Here is a 25,329-nt window from a genome sequence, read left to right as displayed (position 1 = left end):
CAATACTTTCTTTTATTCCTATTATTTAGTAGCATCATATCCCTAGTGGGTCATTCCATCCTGCAATTCAGGGGTGATTCAGCTTTGTAATACATTGCCTTTACCGATAAAGACTATCTTAGGTCTCTCCAACTCCGTAAAGCCCGTAGTTATAAAAATGCTAAAAAAAACTCATCATTTTGCAACTTGTCCTAGTTTGTGCAACTTTTATAATTTTTTTAGCACGAATTGTAAATACTACGAGTGTTGACAATAAATATTTATGTACCTAACTAATTTAATACTTGCCCCATTGAAAAGCAAAAAAAAATGTCCAAGAGCGCTGTGATTTACATTCTTCATTCTATTTGTGAAGTGTCAAAATGTTATCGGTTCTGTTCCTTCTCGTCGCTCTTTTAGTCTGTGGATACTTCCTGTACTACGAGACGAAAGTGATCAAGCGCCCCCTCTTGGCCGCTTCTAGTGGACCTTTCCGTCGATATCTTTGCAAACATGTCCCCATCGTTCGATCGTTGTATTATCCCACATGGTGGTGTATCGAAGGCAGAGCCCAAACGCTAGTCGCAAGGATCGTTCGCGCTTTCTTGGCTCCTCATGTCCGATATCAACGGGAGATTTTCGTGCTGTCGGATGGCGGAAAAGTTGCATTGGATTGGTTCAACAGAAATCGTAGCCACAAAAGGGCACCACTAGTTGTCATTCTTCCGGGATTGCTGGGTGATTCGAATGCTGAATACGTCAAATATCTGGTGAAAAGTATCATCAGTATGGGAGCACAGGGGGTAGTTCTCAACAACAGAGGTCTTGCAGGTGTTGAGCTAAGTACTCCGCGGTTATATTCCGCATGCAGCGTGGATGATTTATCGGAGGTACTCAATAACATCAGGTTGCTGCAAGCGAAAGTGAAGATTGCAGCTGTTGGCATATCTATGGGTGGGTTAATCCTGGGGAATTATCTCGTTCGAAAAACAGATGAATCCAAGGCAATACTGACCGCTGCATACACAATATCTCTGCCTTGGAATATGTTCAAGGGATCTGCGAGTATTGATCAACCAATTATTAATAGAATGCTTGGTCGTCATTTAACTGGGAACTTATGTCGCTTAGTTAGCAAGCATGAAATCCTGTGGCACAAGAAATATGACTGGAATATGGATGAAGTTATGAACAGCCGAACCATTCGAGAATTCGATGCGAACTTCACTGCGAAGCACTCAGGATTCAGCAACTTATTCTGCTACTATTCATACGCTACTTTGCACGATAAACTTTTTCGGGTGCAAGTTCCCCTGCTGTGTCTCAATGCAGCGGATGATCCTTTTCAACCTCTGGAAGCTATTCCTGTAGTGGCAGCTTCCAAATCGTCTCATGTTGCTATACTCGTGACTGCTCGCGGAGGCCACATAGGCTTTCTGGATGGCATGTGGCCTGCTGATGCGGAACCCTTTATGTGTCGGCTGTTTCGCCAGTTCGCGACATGTGCATTATTCGATGTAGATGGTGAATTCCGTAGAACATCATTACTTATGTTAAATCATTTGAAGAAAGTTTAAATAAAGATTTAAAAACCATACAAATGAAGCTAAATAAATTATTCAACTAGAGCTAATTTTGTTTAAAACTGTGATAAATCATAGAAATTCAACAGATGTCAATCAGATTTAAATTAGAAAGAATTTATCTATGGTTTTAAAACCTATATTGCATCATAAAGCTATCATTTTCATTAATAGGACCGTTGGAAAATTGCTACGGTAGCATCGCTTATTTTTTTACCAATATCCAACGGTGTTTCAACCATATGATTCGATTTTATGATGCTGCAAATTTTCTTCAATAGTTCGTACAAAATTTAGTTCCCTAGCACCCTAGAATTCGTTGCCAATTGAAATGATCATCACTTTTCACTCACACTCGTCATTTAAACATCAACTCCTCTGGTTTATTAAGAGAAGATTAATTAAAAGTAAATATATGTACGTATGCTGATTTTACTCTACTGGCTGGATGCATATGACACTCTACTGGTTCCCTGCTGATCCCTATCCAGACGGTTTGTCATTCAGTTCTGCAACTTAATTAGTCGTGCGCGCGGAACGCCCTCGATCTATAAAATTCGATCATAAACTACGCCTGGCTGGTGGTGTTCCCTCTCAGCTGCAACTGTGCAAGTCGGTTGGTCTATCTGCTGCTCCACACACTAATTGCAATAACAGCATTTCAGTGCATTGCACCACGGACGGCCGTAGACGATTTATTAGACAGCCGAGCGGGGAATTAAAAACGTGTTGTCGCGTAGCTCTTCAAGCGTTCAAGCAAAGGTTGGTATCGAGATCAATTGAAAATCATATTTTCTAATTCCAATCGCATGTAATGAAAAATGACGTGCCTCCATTTTCCTTTTGTTTATTTTAGTTAGATCAGTAGAATTACAAATAATACAGCACAAGTGCCGCCATTTGTATGAAAATATTTATACTTCCAAATTAAAACTCAATCAATATTGTTTTTACACTACTTTTCGACTACTAAAGAAAGTAGTTCAGATTATTCTGAAACTAAGTAATTCTGTTTCATAATGAATTATTGTCAAAATTCCGCATGGAAGATAAAACATTCTTGATCCTCTACATTTGAGTCAATACTGGCCTCGCGAAGTCGATTCTGGCGTTAAACCTACGCGGCGAATCAGTTAATAAAGAAACGGATCGAAATTTCGCATTATATTCAAATGAGGCAGCAAAGCATTAGTCGGTGATCACTCCAATGCGATAGGCGTGTGGCGTTTGAAAATGTTCGAATTAAATTGTGCGAGAGTGTTGGTTGACGAATTTGTCATTTTGTCATATAATTCGACACTCTTGAATGATGGTTGTAGGGGGAGCATGTTTGCACTTGTGAATACAAATGTTCGAGTCATCTGCAATAAAACAGTCATCTTCTGGTTTGCGAAAATAACGGAGAATGTCTAATACGCTTGCGCGGATCGTTTGCCTTTGCAAATGCACGCATACTTGAGTGGAGTGTTCATTTATGGAAAAATGTGAGATTCGGAGAGTAATTCGAGCATGATTTTTGAAAACGTCGTATTTCCAAATAGGAGACACTCTTCAATTACGCTCTCTTTTGCTAATATCTAAGCTAGTTTTGCATTTGTTGCAAAATGTTCACCTCAGCGCGCTATACAAAGCTATTTTCTTCAGATATGTGCTAAAAAATCCAATGTAAATGTTAGTATGGTTTTGTAATATGTAATCGAAAGAGAAAGTAAACAAGGAGTGCCTCTCCCCAGGACATACGATATTCAATAAAATCAGGCAAGAATTGTATCAATAGTGGAGCCTGACAATATCAGCAATTATTTCGTATTCATCAAGAACCCTAAAGATATATTAGTTGGTAAAACTAGACACAAAAATGAATTATGAAAAAGGTTTCTTGAGGCCTGGTATTCTGTGACGATAGTTATTCTCATAAACGCAACAACATTAAAGTTCCCCCAAACAAACGCGACGTGGCTGTTGCTGCATACAATGTTCCATATTTACTCTTTCATTCCAACGGCGCGGCGGCAGAATCGCAATTGCCAAGCGACGGCAACAGTCGCGTCGCGTGTGTTAAGGGGTACTTTTGCATACAATTTATACGATAGTTTTTAAGTTCGTAGCTCACTGTTCAACCAAGAAATGCACATCCATTCCCATTGCTGGTTCCCCTTTACTTCCAGTTGATTGTAAAAACAGATCATTCTATATATAAAAGCTGAACAAACTCCAACCCATAACAAACTTCTAGCCCTTCTGTAATCTGTCCCGTGCTGACTCTTGTGGGTTGGATGAAAACAAAGAAGATGGATAATCTCCGCTCGCGTAGTTCGCTCATGATCTACAGAACTGCATGTTTGTCCAATCATAACCGCCAATGCTACGGTTACGACTCTGCGATTCGAGAATACATAAATCCTACACGCAGATTAAAGATTAAAACAACACCACGAAATATTGCTGTCAATAAGTATCTTGCGCGCGCGGGTATAAGCATACCGACCGTGGGAGGAATGAATTTATTAGTACATAGAGCGACTGCGCAGCGCACGATGGCGAACTCACGACGATTTTAGTGTTCACTACATTTGTATGCACAAACGTCGTACTTACAGGGCTGGGAGCGAGTTTTTTGTATCAATTAGGGTCAAATAATCACAAGCAGTGGTAGATTTAATACCAGTTGCTGCCAGCATCAAGGCGCTTACTTCTATGAGCGAAAAGCAGCCAATTTTTTTTTATTCGAAGAAACTTGTATGAAGAAAGGCATCTACATTGAATTTAATCAAAAGTACGAACTTTTTTCGAAAAAGTATTTGGTAAGTAATTATGGCGAAAACTGTTTGCTACTGCGCCTTACAATTTTTTTTCTCGATGTAAGTGTCTTATCCCGTGAAATGTTTGAGCTAGTTTTCATACACAATACACCCAGGCTTTTTTATGCGGTTGGTTAACCACAGCTTTAAAAGTGAGATGAAAAATTGATTTTTCCACTTTACAACATGCAAGATATATGTCGTCGCGAGAGTTGTTGCAAAAGTTCTCCTGATAAACTTTGTCGCAGACACTAAGTTTGTAATTTCATTACTTTTGGAGATTTATTGTTTTTTATGCCAACAAGCTTTGAACATGTTGGACGTATAAGCAAGGCATACAAACATATGGAGACGCATGGTGCATTGGTTCATCAATTTCTTGTGATGGGAGATTGATTTTTGCTTTACACAGTAGGAAATCGTTTTTAATGTAACATTCCTTACATTCGCTTACAACTCTACAGTTCAGGTATTAATTTAAATTTCATTACTTGTACTTTGTTATGCGCATGGGATTGACTGACACAATTTGCCCGCGGTTAAATCAAATATGACTAAAAAATCCAATAAAACTGTTATGACTTTTTTATTTTTCAAGTTTTTAAGTCGCAATAGCCACCAAACAACGTATTTTAATATTATCTAAAACATTTTAGAACATGCAAAATTGTAGAAATGAAAATGAGAAAGATGTGATGAAAAAACCATTTTTAAAGGGTTGTCTCCTGCAAACAAATGCATTCGGTGTCGAAGGAACTATTTCTGCATGGCTTTTTCCGGATCCGCACTGCATAACTTCACAGTGATTGGCGAACTTCACGAGCGTTCTCGACAAAGCTACGCCGAGATGCTAAGGAAGGTTGCCACACTGGTTGTTTCTGACACCATCTACTCGTATTTTCCTCTTTCAAGGTAGCTTTGACTCTGAAGTCAGAAATGGAGTTCCTTTTGTATTCAAACGCTCAACGAAGTAAAGAATAAAACAGACAGAACCAAAAAAGCCTAGAAAACAACCTCAAAGTGAGCCAATCCAACTTGGTCAAATCAAAAGTGGCTGAAATTCCTTAAAAAGTTTAGTTTTTTTGGTTTTACATCAGAATGAACGAGTTTCCTCCAACGGCAATCGTTCAACCGTGATATACGACCTCTGCGACGACTTTAGAACGACAATTTTGAACACGGGAAAGTTACACGAGTGGCACCTTCAGATCTAAATCTTTCCATATTCGAGCCTATTATCAACAATCAATATGAAACTGGCGATTTTTTCATGGTTCCAGTTTCGTATGCTATTAACGGTCTTCGGTACCCAGTCACGAAAGCGTCGCTTCAGTACGTAATTTATTGATGCCTCCTTAGAACAAATTTTAGCACTGCTGTCATAGCAACATTTTCGTAGGCTGTTTTTTCTTCAAACAAAAACAAACTACAAAAATGGAACTGATGGAGGGAACGACCATTATTTCATGGAGTGGTAACCAGTTTCATACTCCTTTGGAGTGACTGTGCGATTTGTAAACGAGATTGTAGCTCGGAGGAGTAGCTGCAGCATTACTGATACCACTGGTCAATGTGTCACTTCCTTAAGTCACCGTGGTTTGTACAAGTATACTTATGTCGGCTATGTTTGCAGAGTTTTCTCGTATGGCCGGACGATGTCACTATAAAATTTAACGTGTCCATTTACCTGTGGCAACATAATCCACCTGATCATCAACTTTCCTCTAATGAAAGTTCGACAGAACGCCGTTAAATTCCTCCCACGCACGATCGGAAACGACCCGCTGTGAGGGAGACCAGTACATAGACGCCTCCTGCCTCGGTGGATGCATATTATGATGCATATGTTTCATTCCGTGGAGATATATGTTTATATAAAATACGTGATACATATTCAAGATAAAACAATTATCTTCACCTTAATCAATGAAGTTTACGGTCTACGAACCATAATCAATATATATAGTATTTCGGATATCGTTTTGTTTTATGCGGAATGAACTCTTGTGTTTATTTTTTAATTTCTATCATTATTGCAGCTTAACAAATTGGAAATTTACCTATCATTTCTGGAATTCACTTTTTTTCCTTTAGTTAATTTATTTTATTATTGGTACCAATACGCAATACTCAGATGGTGTTTGATGGTAGAGTGGACGTATATTATTACTTTGGTGACCGTTTGCAGAGTGCGTTTTATCTGAGATTACTTTTTCAAGCGTAATAAAATCTTTAGATTGATTTCCACATAGCGTTTTTTCAACACAGCGTGTACGTGACGTTTAAAGAACGCTTATATGCATCAGGGAAATGCGGTAACGCAGCGTTCTCATGCAGCGTTATTTTAACGCAGCGTGCACGTGGCATTAAAAAACGGCACGTGGGCATTCGAAAACCGAAAGAAATTCTTCGCCTTTTTGAAAATTACTGAGTCGTGGCGATTTGCTCGTGTCGGTTCGCTTTCCTTTCCACACCAAAACACAATGGATGATGTTGAGCTTATCTTGCAGTTAAATAAAAGGGCCAGTTCTTATTTATCTCCCAGCAAGAAATGTTATGAACTTATATCGCAAAAATATTGTAAAACGATAAAGCCACCTCCCGATAATCGTTGAATTCATAAAGAATCGTTCCGAACACACTGGTAAAGATGAACCGAAATAACAGAACGCCGATTTTTCTCGATAGGAAGATACTTGGTATTACTACTTCGCAGTGATGTATCTGATGCAATCGAAAGAGTGCTTGTGTGTGTTTCGCGGAGTATGAGGCTTTCGTCGCGGTAAAGTTTGAACAGTCGTTTTTTCGGTTTAAGTGTGACAATGGTGGAGAATATCGGAGCACGCTGTTCAAGAAATTCTGCAAATACTGCGTTCGAGATCCAATTGGCACTGTAGTAAAACGGGATAAGCAAGCTCATGAACCGGAATCTCGATGGGAACGTAAGGGCCATGCTGGAGGATTCTGCTGATGACAAGATGTTTTGGGGTAAAGCTGTGCTGACGGGAACCTATTTAGCGTAAGGGAGTCCATCGTCTTTGCTCAAATCGAAGAAAACGTCATTCAACCTGAGGGAATTGAGAAATCCGGGTATACTAAACATTCGTGTTTTCGGTACGAAGTGTTTATCCAAAGAAGTTGACACGGAAACTCGATGCCAAAGCTTGGAAGAGGATCTTCGTTGGACTCGTTCATAATGAGTATCGCATCGCGTCTAGAATTCGATGAGAAAGACGATCGTCACAGCACGAGATTTCGACATCGTGGAGACTGAGCGTCCAGGTTGGAAATAAAACCTTTAAATGCGCATTCCTCTTGTACATCAGATCTGTAAGCGTTCATCTAAAACAAATAGAAAAGTCATAGTTAAGGAAAATTAAGGTTCGATTCAATCAAATTGTATTCCTTGACTCTCAGTTCTTGAACATCCGCAAACCGTAGGAAAGCAATGAACAGCCAGAATGCCAGATTGGAGGCTTAAAAAAAGTACACCGGGAAATTCAGCAAAAAAAATGCCGAAAATGTTTAACGTTTTGTTTTAGGGAAACTGAATATTTTGCCAAAACAGTTTTCAGAAATTTGTCTCCAAAGATATTTCCTATATTCATTATTTTAGCATGAAAAAAACGCCGATTCACACCGTCGTCAAGCGAAATCACGAAACGCTAGCCCCGCATACCGATTTTATAACTTATTGTTGATATGAAACGACCTAAAAGAAAACAGAATTATTAAAATGCGAAGAAAATAATAAATTCATCTCCGACAAGTCTCCAAAATACTCAACCGACATCGATGATAAACAAACAAATTTGGTTGATCCCATGACAACGGTTGAAAGTTAGAACAAATTCAAATTTAAGATGAAGGATTGCTTAGTTTTTCCAAATTTATTTTGAAGCGTTACTTTATTTCACTGGGTACCGAAATCTTAGTACATGGAACCATAAAATGAGTACTAATTTGTTCTGACCCCAACATCTTGATTATTATATCTATGCTATTATCGTTGGACTGTACTTAGAAGCTGTCAGAGATCCCAAAGGTAGTGATCATTTTCCGATGCAGGTTTCAATTTCCATAGGGGAGATGGGGGTAAAATGGACAGGGTGGGTAAAACGGACAGGGGTCCCGTTTGAGCTAAATCGTTACAAATTTGGCACTCCATCAAGTGGATTTTATTGCTTGTTTCAAATTATGAGTGTAACATGTTTTACTACATTCAAATAATGAAAACTATTCTGTTTATTAGAGATTTAATGTAAACTATGGCTGAAATGGTGATAAACAATCTGCTTCTATCGTCCTCATATTACCTCACGAAGCACATCGATTAGAGCAAATATTGATGGCAAATGAGATTGATAGCCATTCAAAGGCCCGGAAAACCCTCATCGGATTGTAATTCGTATCGTTCCATCGCGATGCTGTCCTGTTTATAAAATCTTTTGGAGAATATGATTCTCTTCTGGATAGTCATTCATTTCATTTATTTAGTTTACATCTAAACAGATAACACTGAATCAACAATTTGACGCCACAATACACGGTTCGAGGCCGCATCTCTCCATCCTCGGATACGCCCCACGCTCGCCAAGTCGTTTTGCACCTGGTCTGCCCATCTCGCTCGCTGCGCTCCACGCCGTCTCGTACCTGCCGGATCGGAAGCGAACACTATCTTTGCAGGGTTGCTGTCCGGCATTCTTGCAACATGTCCTGCCCATCGTACCCTTCCGGCTTTAGCTACCTTCTGGATACTGGGTTCGCCGTAGAGTTGGGCGAGCTTATGGTTCATTCTTCGCCGCCACACACCGTCTTCTTGCACACCGCCAAAGTGCCAAAGTGCTTGCAAGTCCTCCTCGAGCATTGTCCATGTTTCATGTCCGTAGAGGACAACTGGTCTTATAAGCGTCTTGTACATGACACATTTGGTGCGGTGGCGAATCTTTTTCGACCGCAGTTTCTTCTGGAGCCCGTAGTAGGCCCGACTTCCACAGATGATGCGCCTTCGTATTTCACGACTAACGTTGTTGTCAGCCGTTAGCAAGGATCCGAGGTAGACGAATTCCTCGACCACCTCGAAGGTATCCCCGTCTATCGTAACACTGCTTCCCAGGCGGGCCCTGTCGCGCTCGATTCCGCCCACAAGCATGTACTTTGTCTTTGACGCATTCACCACTAGTCCAACTTTTGTTGCTTCACGTTTCAGGCGGGTGTACAGTTCTGCCACCTTTGCAAATGTTCGCCCGACAATGTCATGTCATCCGCGACTGGATCTGTTGAAAATCGTACCCCGGCTGTTACACCTGGCTTTCCGTATGACACCTAGCGCAATGTTGAACAACAGGCACGAAAGTCCATCACCTTGTCTTAGTCCCCGGCGCGATTCGAACGAACTGGAGTGTTCGCCCGAAATCTTCACACAGTTTTGCACACCATCCACCGTTGCTTTGATCAGTCTGGTAAGCTTCCCAGGGCAGCTGTTCTCGTCCATAATTTTCCATAGCTCTACGCGGTCTATACTGTCGTATGCCGCCTTGAAATCAACGAACAGATGGTGCGTTGGGACCTGGTATTCACGGCATTTTTGATGGATTTGCCGTACAGTAAAGATCTGGTCCGTTGTCGAGCGGCCGTCAACGAAGCCGGCTTGATAAGTTCCCACGAACTCATTCACTAATGGTGACAGACGACGGAAGATGATCTGGGATATCACTTTGTAGGCGGCATTAAGGATGGTGATCGCTCGAAAGTTCTCACACTCCAGCTTGTCGCCTTTCTTGTAGATGGGGCATATAATCCCTTCCTTCAACTCCTCCGGTAGCTGTTCGGTTTCCCAGATTCTGACTATCAGTTTGTGCAGGCAAGTGGCCAGCTTTTCCGGGGATAGTCGAATGGGTTGAATTGTTGTCAGATACACAATTTGGTTTCCGCAGACGCACGGGAACAAACGACTGTCTTGCGTTGCTTTCACATATTCACATATTCAGCTTACTTTCGCTAGAAAAAAAATGACCGCGGAGTTTTTTTTTAACATTAAAGGAGCTTTAGATTCATGTTTGCGTCGATGTCCTTTCCGACATAGTCCACGCTTATGGATTTTTACCGATTATGAACAACTATTTGTACAATTTCTGGTCAGAAAAGTTTTTTTTTCTCATGGTAACTTGGCAATTTCACTCCCTTATCAGAGACATTGATAAATGTCTCCTGGCAAATTGCTCGTTAGGAGAGCTTGTAGATGATTGCATCTTATCCATTTAGGGCCAACCGCAGTTGATCTGCAAGAGCCATTCCAAGATACCCTGGACAATTTGTCTACTTAAAGTTGCGTATCGAATTATCCCCGGAGAAAACTGAGATTGTTGTCTTTAAAAAAACATAATTCGGTCAAGTTCCCGCATCAATTGATGGGTAAGACTCACAGTATGTCTTTTAAATATTTCGGGGTCTGACACAAAAATCCCGGAAACAAATTAGAAGATCTTATCACGTTGTATTGGTCCTCAAATATGGTAGTTTCTGTTAACAGTCCGCGGCAAGGATACACATGTTGATGCTTCAATGGATTCAGCACCGCTTGTTTGTTGGTTGTTCAAATTCAACTCATACGATAAGTCTTGAAATACTTGAGGGAGTACTGTCTATGTTAGATCGTTTCACGGAATTAACGCTACGGTTCCTCATCCGTTGTGAGGTTCTCAAGTCATTCATCATTGACAACTTCCAGAAGCTGCTCGAACAAAACCCTCAATCTAAATTCATGAGTATTCAGCACTATTATTATATGATGGCGAGGGTAAGCCCATCTTCGGTTGACACCAATCGTGCTATTTTCTTAGACTCTTACAGTTCCTCTGTAACTTGTGATTTGTCTACATGGTTTGTAGAAATCGCTCTCAATAGATAACAAACAACAATAAACGGCAAAAACAGTTCCGAAGCATAACAAGCCATGATAACAAATTTATCAAACCTTGTATACAAGTGCGAAAAAATAGAATCGGATAGGCAGCCCCTACAGAGAAGCGATGATTCTCGCTTTGGTCTCGCTCATTTTGTGTTGGGGACCGCACAGCTATGTAGAACAAGTTGAAATGCATCGTCAGAACCAGTGCTCCCCCCGTTTGAAGCTTTTTAAAAGAAATATATCATGAGGTATAGCCTCACGAATCAGTTCTTTATCATGACAGCTTGCGAAAAAAAAGTCTCTCGCGGTATGCTACATATCGTATATGTATTGAGAGCATGCCACTAAAGCCTATTAGGAAGGTGTTGGCTTGCATTGATCTTGCAGATGTTAAACTGTAATCATTGTTCCTAATCCTTTCTTCAGTCGTTCTCTTTCACTAATGTCTTCCTCTCGATATAAAAACCAAGATCATCCCACTTAGTGGCGTGGTAATGCTTTTTTCGTGCATTTTAAAATGTATCACAAAAAGCACTTTAGGATAGATTTTTACCATCAATTTGCATGAGCTTGTATTTATTCGTCCCATTCGATTTTGGCAACACGTTCGAAACATTGATGTTACCAAAATCGAATGTTGCCAAAATTGAATGCACTTGTCATAAGACGAGTTTGTACAATCCCATTTAATTCCACCACTTAATTGTACCTTTTCGACCTCAACAGTAAGGTCGTCTTCAGTGTCTCGTACACTGACATAAACTCATATAAATTTTCAAATTGTATGGACCGTGGACATTCGACATACTCCCCCTCCCCCTGAACTGTCCACGTGGTATATGGACAGCCCCTTATTGTGACACTATGCACTCTGTGACGATTTTTACGCGGATTTTGAAATCTTAAAAATATTTTTTCTGGAAACTTTTCTACGTGATTTTTTACGAACTTTTTTTTCGTCGGTTTTGGTGTCTAACCCCTTTTTTTCGTGGATTTTGAAATCTAAGCTTTTTCCTTGCAATTTTTTACGTCGGTTCAGGTGTCTAACCAGTTTTTTTACGTTAATTATGAGATTTAAGAAGTTTTTTAATTAATTTTTAAAATAAAAAATAGTCGCCAAATCGAATGGTTTTGTTGCCAAAATCGAATGCTAGTTCTAAAATTTTTGCGTTACGTAATTAATGGATCTTTCCTAAAGTGTGTCTGCAATTTGTTTTCACATACACACATACAGACATCATCACAGTTCGTCTAGCTGAGTCGATCGGTATAGAACACTATGGCTCTCCGGGCTTTCTGTTAGTGGTCATGTTTGAGGATCAAAATTTCGATTCTAAGCGATTATATTGCGTACATAATATGTATTTTGCTTTTCAGTTCAAAATTACCTGAATTTATCCATGTCTTGAATTGAATATTATCCGTTTCCACTATTGATGAAATTGATTATGAAGCCATCACTTTTATATGAGGCATCAAACAAGTAGTGTGGCTGTATGATTATTTCCATTCCAACTGAAAGTTTAGAGATTTAAAATACCATTTTAAATGGGCCCTCCGATCTGATTTACCCACTTCGATTGGTACACAGTCGCTACCACCCCTGGGCGTCCATAGCACGCTTGTATGAGTAGGTACTTGAAACAAAACATCACCGCCGACATGCCTGCGATCGTCTGGCGCTGGTTGCTCGTTTGACTTTGCAGAGCTCCTAACACTGACTGGCGGCGATGCTGAGTGCATTATGGGGCTAGGATCTCACTCGCTTGAATGTGTTCATCAACCATCAGGTTCGGTCTGTTCTGGGCTGGGAAACCGCCGCACCCAGGGAACGCGACATTCGTCGAGTCGTCAATAGTTTTCGCGTTTTAACACTGGTCACGGTTGGACGTGTTGGCTTGTTGTACCGGCGTCGCCGCCGTCGTTGGATTCGCGCTATCGAACCGCGTTTTCCGGTCGTGCCCCTTTTCCAGAGATCTTTCAGGAAAGGGAGTCGGCTGCGACTCTGTGAGAAGGGGAAAGATTCGCTTCAGGCGGAGCAACTTGAGCCGGACGAAGAAGAATCAAACAACATTCCTCGTGAGGAGACAGCTTGTTGTGTTGCTATTGAACGGTAGCACGTTTGCAATTGAAATGGAATTGCCATCTAAATGAAGTGTAATTATTCCGACCGACGTGCTCTTGTGGAGAAGGGTAAACCAGCAGCAAATATTCAGAAGATCGATAAGTGAAAAACGTATGTGATTTATAGTCTTGAATTGGTTCCCTAAGCTTTTGAAAATGCGATTCTCCGACTATGAATCGGGATAGAATCGTAAAAGTAATACCATCAGCGAAATGATCCTTTCAGTGAAGAGAAGTGAGAATCGGTGAAAATTCGTATGAATCAAAATTTCCCATCTGTGCACATACCTCCGCCTCTTTATGTACATAGCGACCGGCTTGAGTGAAAATGGAAGAGACGCAATGAAAAACACCCCGTCCGTCGTCGTCAGCGTAGGAGATTGAAAATAGAATCCGGTCGCAGATCATCGCATTTGGAGGATGCCCACAACAGCTCAGTAAGAGCGAAAGTTTTCAATTTAATTTCGCTTGGTCGTGTCTGGTGCGCGTTCTTGATTTTTTTTCTACATGGACACAGGAAGACATTGGAGCAGGGGGTGCATAATGGATTTTAAGTAGCAAAAGTTATTTTATGGCAAGGAAAATCTTATTCTCTTGTAGATTTCGAGATTTATTTAAATTGTAAAAAATTAAATATATTTGTAGATTGTGACGCTTGTTTCTATAAGAAACAATGTAAAGGATTACGTTAGTTTTTCAATCAATCGGTGTTTTTGGGTTTGAAACTTTCTCGACACCCTGGGCAATGGGCATAGTGCCACACAAGATACATATTCATGCAATGGCGGACATAGAAAAGCTTTCAATTAATAACTGAGGAAATGCTAATAGAATAAGGCCAACAAGTTCCAGTTGGAATGTAGAGCCATTGAAGAAAAAGAAGATGTTTTTGAATAGTTTTGATACAAATTCAATCTAAATTAAATAATTCGTCACCAATAGGTATACGGTCACGGATATATACCTACTGTGGTTGATCATCTGATTTTTTTAGTTTTGTGAACTTTTATCTGACTTTTTAATTCCGGGTGGATACGGCAACTTCGCATATTTCTAGATGTTGGATATCTAAATGGAAGGAAGGATGTAATCTTAATTTAAACTAAGTATCCTGCTCATCGCATGCACTATCTTCAATTCCATACCATGAATTTCGAACAAATATGGACTAGGCAAAATAACTTAATACTTAGTCATAATGTGGTAGACTGGTAGATAAATTTGAATAATGTTTCAAGTCCAAACGACATTTGGTCCAAACTTTGATTTAAATTGTAATTTGGATAGTTTTCAAATTCCGAAACAAAACAATTGTTTCAAGATATATTGAGTTTTTATTTACCCTCTATTCAAATATTCACCAATTAATTCTGCAATGTTCGATTAAAACGAAACATAAATTCTCCTTGAGTGCATATCTAGAACAAAATCCATCGTTCCTATTAACCAATATGAGAAAGGCAAAAATGCCCGAAATTTTTAATACACTTTGGAAGCCCCCTTTTTCCTTCTTGAAATCCTACACCGGTGGTGGTTTTCCAACGAAAACCGGATATCCGAGTGAAAACAAATGAAACCGTGAAAAACGAAGTGAAATTTTAATGCGGAAATAAAGTGGTTCTCCATGGTGATGGCTCTATGCCGGTACTAAAGCAGTCATTTAATTTAGCATCTAGAAACGCTCAATATTTTCACAAAAAAAATCCCTGCTCACACTACGTCTTGATCTACCTATTTGGTTGATTGGCGCCCGACTGACGACGATCTGTTTTGATTACGATTGCGATGCGTAGGAGCCGTGACTGATCCGCTGTTTTCGTTGTGGTGAGACCGTATTCGAATTGAAGATTAAACCACTCTACCAATCTACTGCTCAACTGCCTACTAAAATTCCGTGAAATGACAAAACATGCCAACGTCAACGCAAAACTTCTTGCACGCCTCCACATAAACAACTAGGATTTAAACATGCTCCGCAGCAATAATAAGCGCAGCTACTAGAAGCGTATTTGCATTCCCATCCGCAGGTTTTGCTTATGTTTCGTAAATCTCGCCAGCGTTCGGTCACAGAATTGAAGCATGGTGGACTTCCGAGGGGAAATTCGAGACACCAATCACACATAATTAGGTCACTGTTGGTTCTGCCCGATGGTAGCGTAAAGCAAATAGAGCTATACCAAAACATCTGCATTTGTTTACAGTGAACAGCATGAATCTTTCTCTTGCAGTTATAGGATTTTGAATCAACTCTTGCTGGCCACATCCTCCACAAGACTATTCGTGGACGCGGTATGGAAACATTTAGCAATTTATCCATGGTGTACCATACCATAAGAATATGTACATCAAAATTGGTTTGCTTTCTTTGCATGGTAGACATTCTTTTTTATTTTTATTTTTTATTAAATTTTACATATTTTTTGTGCAATATAAAATTGTGTATGATGAAACCACGTACAGTGTTAAATTTTTCATTACGTGACAAACATAAAAGCACAATAACAGCTTAATGCAATCTTAAATGATATACATAAAAAAAGAATTAGTATCACAGTACAATTTCGTAAATGACTCAAAATTCATTATTTTATCGATTAGTAAACATAATTCGTCATCGGTCTGACCAACCCGTGACTAGCAGACAGTTTTAGCTCTGCCCAAACGTAAGTGGGTTGAAAACCGAGATTTTTTATTTTTCCTCGACGTCTCGTCAAGCGAACAATTTTGAAAGTGAAATTGCACGTTCTTGCTTTGCCTGTTGCCGTCGGCGTCGTTCTCGTGCCTGACAAAAATAACAATACAACCGATCCTGCTGATTAGACTGGCCCAGATTAGTATGGGGAGAAAAAAATGTTGTCGAATTCCACGGGGCACCCCCCGGAATTGTGTCTTTGGGTGAGAAAATCAATCTCTGAAAATTTCAGCTCAATCGCTTGTTGCATAAGCTGGCGCATTTGATTCGAAGTTTGTATGGGGATTTCAGTCAAAATGTATAGGAAAATACACCTCCGTCACTCATTCGATCTGGAAATTGGTTCTGATTGCTCGATTGACCTCAGAATTGCAAAAACGGCAGTTGGTATGCTACAGAACAATTTCACAGAACATTGCATGATGATTAAATGAACTTTTATATAGTTTTCGGCTGATTTATTAGGAGCTGATTTGTGTATTTTTGGATTTTTTGATCGAATCGCATCAGCCAAAACCTATATAAAAGTTCATTTAATCATCATACAATGTTCTGTGCAATTGTTCTGTAGCATACCAACTGCCGTTTTTGCAATTCTGAGGTCAATCGAGCAATCAGAACCAATTTCCAGATCGAATGAGTGACGGAGGTGTATTTTCCTATACATTTTGGCTGAAATCCCCATACAAACTTCGAATCAAATGCGCCAGCTTATGCAACAAGCGATTGAGCTGAAATTTTCAGAGATTGATTTTCTCACCCAAAGACACAATCCTGGGGGGTGCCCCGTGGAATTACACAACTTTTTGTTTCCTGGGCCAGTCTACTGCTGATTGTAGATGGCACTCTTGCACTTTATCCCGTCGGTCGCTGGCGGGTGAACATTTTGTTATGATGATACGATGGTGCCACATTGCTAACCCTTACAAAACGCACCACCAGTTTTGAGTGGGATCAGGTTCGCTCGTTCAAATGACGTCGATTTCTGCAACGTTTGCGGGTATTTTGGGCTGTATTTTGGTTAGACAAGAAATAGCAGACAGTGTTGACATCATCGAGCACTGCTGCGGTTAGTTCATTATTTTCAGTAAAAAGAAACAGAGCAGGGCGGATTCAATTGTCTTGCAAATTATCTTTCATTTTTTATTTACTAAAGTTAATTTTACTTTATAAATAACTTGCAAATGAGCGATGAGTCTTAAAAACCTTGCCGTCATGTATTGTAATCTTCTTATCTATCTATATAAAAATGAGTTGACATTTCCTTTGAAGCAATATAACTCACGAACGGATGGACCAATGTGCAAGAATTACTCACCAATCGAATCGTATTGGACTGTGTTGTGTTTCTATATACAATAACGCATAATGCCTAAGTACTTCTATATTTTTGCTCTAATTATTGAATTCGAGTCATGGGGTTGAAATCATAAAATCCTGTTTCGAACTAATTTGGATTTTTATTGGATACTGTGCACCCCCGGTTATTTGAACGGTAATCATGTAATTTAAACTTCTGGTTACTTTATAAGCATCATATAAACTGGTTTCTGGTTGCTGTCTTTGCGGTTTGTTTTGATTTTGCGTTCCGTTTTACGATGTCACGTTTTTCTTTTCTTCAACCCATGTGCTAAATGACGTTTGGGCATTTTTTAATTTGAACGATGTAATTAAACCAACAGGGGTCAAATTAAAAAGTGTTTAATTCAAAATCGGTCAATTGCCGTAGTACTATCGGGCGATTCCATACAAAGTGGTGGCCAATCATATTTTTTGTTTTTTCTGCATTTTTTATAGTATTATCGTAAAATTAGCATAATTTTAATCTTATTTATGTATTTTCTTCGCATCCGATAAGTGTAACTAGTATTTAACTCAGTAATGATCTACGTATTCCTGAACAATAAACATGAACAATTGTTTTTAATTTTAGGGACAGTTCAAATGCAAATCAAAACTAGAATAAGGTTGCTGTGCATATAATTAAACAGGAGAGGTGACGGAAAACATTTTTTTTTTCAATGTATAAGAGTATTGTTTTATCAATCAGGTATTTTGGTGAAGAATTATTTGTTTACCAAACCTTCCCCCTCCCCCCACACTAACTTATCTGCCCCGCCGTCCACCTCCTAGAGATATTTTTTTCCGTACAAATAAATCAATCCAACTAGTCGAAAGGATTAATTTTTAATATGTTTTCATTATTGTTATTGAACACATATCAACATCTTCAATTAAGTCTATTTTTCATACTGCAGGGAGTATGCGAGAACTGTTCCTATCTCTATTTTTATAACGTGCCCAATCAAATTCACCATATTTGAATCGCCATGTCTACATGCAATTTTTCTTGTGGCTAAAAGAGCATTTTTTACATTGTCAACATTACCGCCGAATATTTCAACGGTATTTCTTCGCTTACTTCTATCACTAAGTTCATCAAATTGTTCTTGTAGATAATGTTTTCTAGGAAAATAAATATACAGGTGTACCTCGATTATATGGACTTTTTCGATGCAAAAAAGTCCATATAATCGAATTTTCCATATAATCGAAGCAAACTTATTTTTTCTCAAAATTTGTATTCAACGATTAAATTGGAGTTAATACAATACATAAATATCTATTTTTGCATTACAGTCTAATCCGCACGTTTTGGCCCATTTTATGATGATTCAGTAGATGTAGATTTTTTTTAAGAACTTAACCATTTATAGTCGCTGGCTTGCACACCGTTCTAAAATTACGTCAGTAATGGAGATTTAATCAAGTTTATTATAGACACAATAATATACTTAGTTACTAAGTCTAACAACAGTGCATACCTGTTTTAGTTCGGAAGCAAATACTATGCGTACGAGAAAGTTATATGTTCTCTTCAAAAATAAACTTATCCTTATTCGATTCGATCGCATCAAATTGAATTCGACGGAGGATTCAGAACTATTGTCTGCTATTGAACATTTGCCAGATCGGACTATGGGCTCAGACGTTATGGCCAAAATACAATTTTTACACAAGAACGCGTAGAAATAATCTCTCTTTTCCGACACTCATCTTTAGCTGATCTGTTTGCAACAAGTTGCATTCGATTGGAATTCTTACTATGAATTTAAATGAATGTTAATAAGGGAGTATATCCCCCTACCAGTACTATTTACTCCAGTGCCGTTTGCACATACACCTGTTAGGACCTGTTGTAAATATTTTGGACTATGCAGGTATGTTAAAGACAAGCCCCCCTTAATCCAAATTTAAATTTACTCGCGTTTTCAAGGACACCCCATTCAATACGAAAGTAGCGCACAACTGTTATTTTTATCATTCCACTCATGCTATTGAATTTATGAAAATGATAATTGTGCATTGCTTTCGTATTGAGATTTAAATTTGGATTCCGGTAGGCTTGTCTTTAAAGAAGGATCGTACTTCCTGACGGGTTTAAAAATTCAAATGTCCTGCGTATTATTAAAACCGGGTTTATTTTTATTGCTTTTACTTTCCATCGATCCATTTCCTCCCGAAGACAACCGGTGATGCCAGGAAGACCACTCCATTTGAGCCCTACATATCGTACCCATCAACACATGCACTGAGCCTACAGCTACTAAAGAAAGCCGTGACCAGACATTTTTCGTCTTAGAAAATGCTAACGGCGCGGCTGAAAAAAAAACAGCTTTTACAAGGTAAAATTTCAAACTAAAGTTTTTCGAAAAGTTTACTTTTTTAAGCAGCAAATCATTTGAGAACTGTCAACTCACATTCAGATACTTATCTTCCTGTCGGCATCAGTATTATTATAATCCGCAAACTTTGAGTCGAACGAATATAAATACCGGGATATTCAATAACATGTATTTGAATGTGAAGACTTCTTGTTCAGTTTTTTACAGTTCAAATAGTTATCAATTTCGTCCAGAAAAGTTAATGCCAAGTTTGATACTTAATATAGTACCCATTGAAATAAGCTTTTCCAGTTTCCTGGGAAAACTGCTAAAAAAATCAGTCTTGGTCAAATTTGCTGGATGTTAATGCGCCATCCGCCCTTTGCACAATTGGTTTGTTAGCGAAGATCTAACAGCTAAATACGGACATCTCATCACTCGCTTCTCAGACTGAAGATTCACATCAAGTTTTCATATAACAGAGATCACCTCAAATACTCGTTATCGTTCCACACCTATTTGTAAGGACGTGGCCGTGGTAGTTGTTGATTAAAAAATACACAAATGCTATGGAATTTGCAATGTGAAATTGGTAAATCAATCTAGTCAGCCGATCATGTGATTCAGTGTGCGGTTTGATCATACATAACATCAAAAACATGCCTTTCTGTTTTTTTCGTCCCAATGTACCTTAATAAATATAGAATCAATGTAAAATATGACGAAGAATATTCAAAAGATTTTTAAAACCTCTAGACACGAAAAAAAATTGAGCGAAAAAAAATGTCCATATAATCGAGGTAAAATGTCCATATAATCGAAATCCATATAATCGAGGTATACCTGTACTTGAGTATAGCTGGTAGAAATTGTACACATCAACAGAGAATTCTCTTTAGATTATATAAACAAGACTAGAGACTGCTCGGCCCTGCTCGTTAAGTATAGTCCAACTAAGGCAAAAATACATTCTTTTCAATAATTACCCATTTTACACTAATTTTTATTACCCGTGAAAACTCAGCAACATACCCATTTCATAGTTTAGACAATTATCTTTCCAACGGTGTATCAAATTCCAAAATTGGACCGTTATTCGCTGAGAAAATTGCATTTGTTTGAAATGCTTTTTTTAATTTTCCTCCAAAGTCTGATTTCTATGGCGCAATGAATTTTCATCACATAGGGCTGAAATTTTGGGAATCTAGGTTTGAACTATCCATCTGTCAAATGGTATACAAGACATGTCATTCAAAGCAATTCAATTTTTTTTTGCATAACCAGATCTTGGAAAGCCTAGTCTAAAAAAGGTTTTTCACATTAGTTTGAACATTGGACTTTGTTGGCTGATGATGACTAATAATTTTTTTTCTTCAAATGATGGACATTCTTGGCATGGATTTCATTCCAGGCACAGACTCAATGGTAGCGATATTATTTTGCCTAAACTGCTCGCTAGAAAATTTACGATTCAGCTTTTGAACGCAATTTTAACAACCAGACATGAATACTTACCGTTTACTTACCGTTATCACGAAAAATAGATGCAATAAAACAAAATTCAGGCTTATTTTCATCATGTTTTGTTTCACATCTATATGTTAAAATTATCAAACATTAATGTTTACAATCTTACAAGCCTTTGGGACATTCCGTCGAATGACGTTTAGTCTAATGTTGAAAGTAAATTGTAAAATGAATAATTAGAAAATAATTGATTAAATATTCCACAAAATACATGGAAGAACTGATTTGAGGATTTAAGTGCACGTGAGAAAGCAGCGGAAGGATCGAATACGGGAGCTAATGATTATTTTTCGCCAGAGCAAACGGAAACCCTGGTGGACTTTGAAAACCTACAGCAGAGGTCCCTCTATTTTCTCACTGTAAATGAAAATAGGCATAACTCATAAGTATGAAAAAACGGACCTGAAAACTAATGGGGTATATGGCACTCCAAAAAGTTGTCTAAAATGTTCGCTATTTCATTTAAGATTACAGGGGGAGATCCCCCTGCGCCGGACACCTCCCAATATCAGACACTTCCAAAAACGGCACTTGCAGAAATCCCTCCCGTCATTTAATGTAGTAGCTATTGAAAAGTCCTTTAACTACATGGAATATCAGATCCCCATGTTGTGAGCTTCGTACAAAATTTAAAATTGAACGAAAATGTGAAAAATTTTCATGTTTCGCCTTATTTTAGAAGGTTTGAATCAACAATATTAAAATCAATCGATCAATGTTAGCCATATTTCAACTAGCGATCATAATTTGTTAGATATATAACGTATCTATGGTGCAAAATCAATTTCTGTATCCGGTAGCTGTCCCCCGGATCCGGACAGTGAGTTTTTTAATGTGATCAAATAGCAATTTCTTGCACATGTTTTGTTTAACTTACTTCAATTCAATTATTGTTTCTTACTGAGGTTTCAGAAAGCTGAAGAAATAAGCAGAAACAAAAATAGAAGATGTCATTAAAAATGAAGAGAATTTTAAGTAGGATGTAAGAAATTTCAAAATAAGTTCTACTAACACGTGTTAATATCTACAACTTGAAGCAAGTAAAAAATATTACTATTCTAAATTATGTCTTAACTCATGTAATAGAAACTTGGTCATGTTTGGACATGATGCAATAGTGTCCGGTACTCGGGGACACTTTTCTGAACCGTGAAAATTTTCACTAAAATTCATCATCAAAATACAACGTCCAAAATCGTGTTCAAATGATCAAATATAGTTTGAATGAATAATCAATGATCATATTTTGTGTATATGGGATACAAGTAAACATAATCCGGACAATTAGAGAGTTTTTCTATAAATGGCTTATGTGTCCGGCACTGGGGGATCTCCCCTACATACTTTGAGGACTTTTGGAAGCTTCCAAGCCTTTTGAAAGTAGGCTTCCCAGCCTCTTGAAAAAAGGCTTCTCAGTCTCTTGAAAGTAGGCTTCCGCGGCTCTTCTTGAAAGTATGCTTCCGAGCCTTTTGACACGAGATTTCCGAGGCTCTTAGAGAGAAGCTTCCCAGCCTATTGAAAAAGGATCCTCCGAGTCTGTTGAAAGGAGGCCTCCGAGTTTCTTGGAATGAAATTATGATGATTTGCATGAAAATTTACCAAAACTCAAAATTGCTATCGAATCTGTCTTATAAAAAAAATCGGTGTTGAACTTAATCTGTAGATTAAAAAAACACTTTAATAAAGTTAAAAAAAAAAAAAAAAAAAAAAATGTCTTATAAAATGGCAAACCGGTATAAATAGCCGCCTTATATATTGAGTAACTAATCCCAGTTTACGCAACGAGTTGCATCTATGTATTGTTCTATCTTTCTGTCAGTCTATCTACTGCGTTTGGTGCTGCAATTGAACATTTTAATTGCATAATTTACTTTTTAATCCGAGTACGTAAAGCTAGTAAATTATAAAAAAAAATCCGCATAAACTTCATTTTGAAACTTTTGTAGTCATATTGTTACTATGAATAAGGTTTCAACTGATTGGTCTAGCGAAGCAAAGTACTAAGGACTTATGCTTGATCAAAACTTAACTTTCAGATTCACATTAAAAGCATTCAAGCCAATTAGGTGCCACTTATAAATAGAAAGTCAAAACTTTGTCTTTAGATCACTTTCTAACTTATAAACACACTTTTAGACCAGCCATGTTGTATACTGTGCCAATATGTAAATAAAATGCTGGTGCTAACTTTTTGGTAAATATGTCGACCTTTTTATTTCTGAACATCTCCAGAACATCCAGGCCGGAACTTGCCGACGAACAACCCCAGGTCGGGGAGTTGTTCGAAACCCGCTTCAATGTACGTTTCGGTGTCCATTACGATGCAATTTGGATGTACCACTCGTGGTACAGAATTTGTCCACCGTTTTCGGAAAACTAAATTTTTAAGCTCTTCACTATCATCAGACGAGTTCAGTATACTATTCCATTTAATTCCAACACGTTGTAATCTTTACAGAAACGTATTTCGACCTCAACTGTAAGGCTGTCTCGTACTTGTTGAGGCCGAAATACGTATCTGTAAAAAGTGTGTCTACAAAATTTGTTCACACATACACACATACGGACATCACCATAGTTAGATGAGTCGATCGGTATATAACATTATGGGTCTCCGGGTCTCCTATCAAAATTTCGAGTGATCCTATAGCCTTTCGGTATAACTTTGTTGTACAAGAAAGGCAAAACGTTAGAACAGTAAAATAGCTGTCAATCACTTCCATCTGACGGAAGATATTTCGTTAGCAAGAAAGTGAAACTTAAGGTGTCAATGAATCAGTGAAAACATATTGCATAATTCTAAAAGGCTTCTCCGAATTTATCTGTTGTCAATCATCAAGCTGGGATGAATGGCGTTGAATTGAAACATTCTTATTGTAAAAAGTATTAGATCATAGTGGCTAACGAGATGAAGCCTTCCGGATACAAATCAAAACCATACCAATTAAATAGAGGCAAGGAACTCAAATATTACTAATAATACAAATTGCTATTTCATAATTGTCGAAAGCTTCCATAACCAATTAACACATTTTATCAACACCAGACATCGGCAATCGTCTCCTTCCTCTTTCTCTTCTTCTATACCTCTACGTTCCAACTGAAACGTGACCTGCTTTTCAACTTAGTGTTCTATTAGCATTTCCACAGTTATTATTTTAAAGCTTGGGAGTCGAGAATGTTTCCCACCCGAAAACATCCAAGACCGGACCGAGAATCAAACTCGCCATCTCCGGATTGGCAATCCTACGCCTTTGCTCGCAAGGCGAACTGGAAACCCTACATCGGCAATCTATCGCATCTATTTTGTGTATCGCTGCACCCCTCATATCATATCTGAACAATCGGATGCAATCTCAGCGTTATTAAGTGAAACCTCCAGTGGTGTATTAATTAGATTAACACATTTCGTGCTTGCACCACCATCAGGGAGATCCGATGCGATGGTCTATTATTGTAACTGACCCTTACTGTTCGCTATGTTATCGCAAGTTCGATCCACTAAACAATGTCTTGTGAATTGAAATAAAGTGCCAGTGTTTTAATTTTCAACAATCCATCATTTTAATTGATACATTGTATCGTCTGTCCAAATCGTTTGAAGATTGTTTCATCATGAACTAGTGAGTGAGAATAAATCGGAAGTGGAGTTAAGATACATGACATGACACATTATAATGTAGAGAACACCACCGTGGTCACGTGTCCATAGCTTATTCGTTGATGGATTTGGTGCGTGAGTTGGTATCGCTTCGTAGAAAACAGTTTATGAGACCGTTAGGTACATTGCAGAGTGAAAAGTTAAATTGAGTTTGTCTTCAGGTTGAACCGATGACTTTGGATGAAGCACTCGCGCAAGGATGTGCCTCAGCATTAGACGCTTTTGCATCGATTGTAAAGGTAAGATTTATAATTAAAAAGTCAAACGATAATTGTATGAGCAATAAGAGGAAGTAAGTCTATAACATGAACTCTCTTCATCATTATCCTCTATCCTAATGCTACTCGCAGGTTTGTTGTACTTTATTACAGCAGATCGCCAGTTATA

The 25,329-nt window shown here is 38.4% G+C and overlaps 2 protein-coding genes across 11 annotated transcripts in view; both read left to right on the top strand.

The window, feature by feature from the left end:
* The window catches only part of LOC134218414 (neurabin-1), a 217,043-nt gene that overhangs the window by 153,248 nt on the left and 38,466 nt on the right, over positions 1-25,329 (top strand). Inside the window, exons 1-2 of one of the 10 annotated variants that reach the window (XM_062697379.1) lie at positions 13,065-13,430; positions 24,886-25,181. The exons of 7 other annotated variants lie outside the window; for them this stretch is intronic. In XM_062697379.1, the coding sequence (XP_062553363.1) occupies positions 25,142-25,181 (40 nt within the window). In that variant the 5' untranslated portion in view covers positions 13,065-13,430; positions 24,886-25,141. Of the gene's footprint in view, positions 1-13,064; positions 13,510-24,885; positions 25,182-25,329 lie in introns of those variants that run through there. 2 more of the 10 variants (XM_062697380.1, XM_062697378.1) reach the window with 2 other exon arrangements.
* LOC134218419 (phospholipase ABHD3-like) lies at positions 352-1,563 on the top strand. The gene is made up of 2 exons (XM_062697386.1): positions 352-1,044; positions 1,111-1,563. Exons 1-2 carry the CDS (start codon positions 363-365, stop codon positions 1,554-1,556), a joined length of 1,128 nt encoding a protein of 375 aa, XP_062553370.1. The 5' UTR covers positions 352-362; the 3' UTR covers positions 1,557-1,563.

The sequence above is a fragment of the Armigeres subalbatus genome, chromosome 2 (assembly GCF_024139115.2).
Source record: "Armigeres subalbatus isolate Guangzhou_Male chromosome 2, GZ_Asu_2, whole genome shotgun sequence".
Classification (NCBI taxonomy): Eukaryota; Metazoa; Arthropoda; class Insecta; order Diptera; family Culicidae; genus Armigeres; species Armigeres subalbatus.
This window is presented reverse-complemented; position numbering and strand designations above follow the sequence as displayed.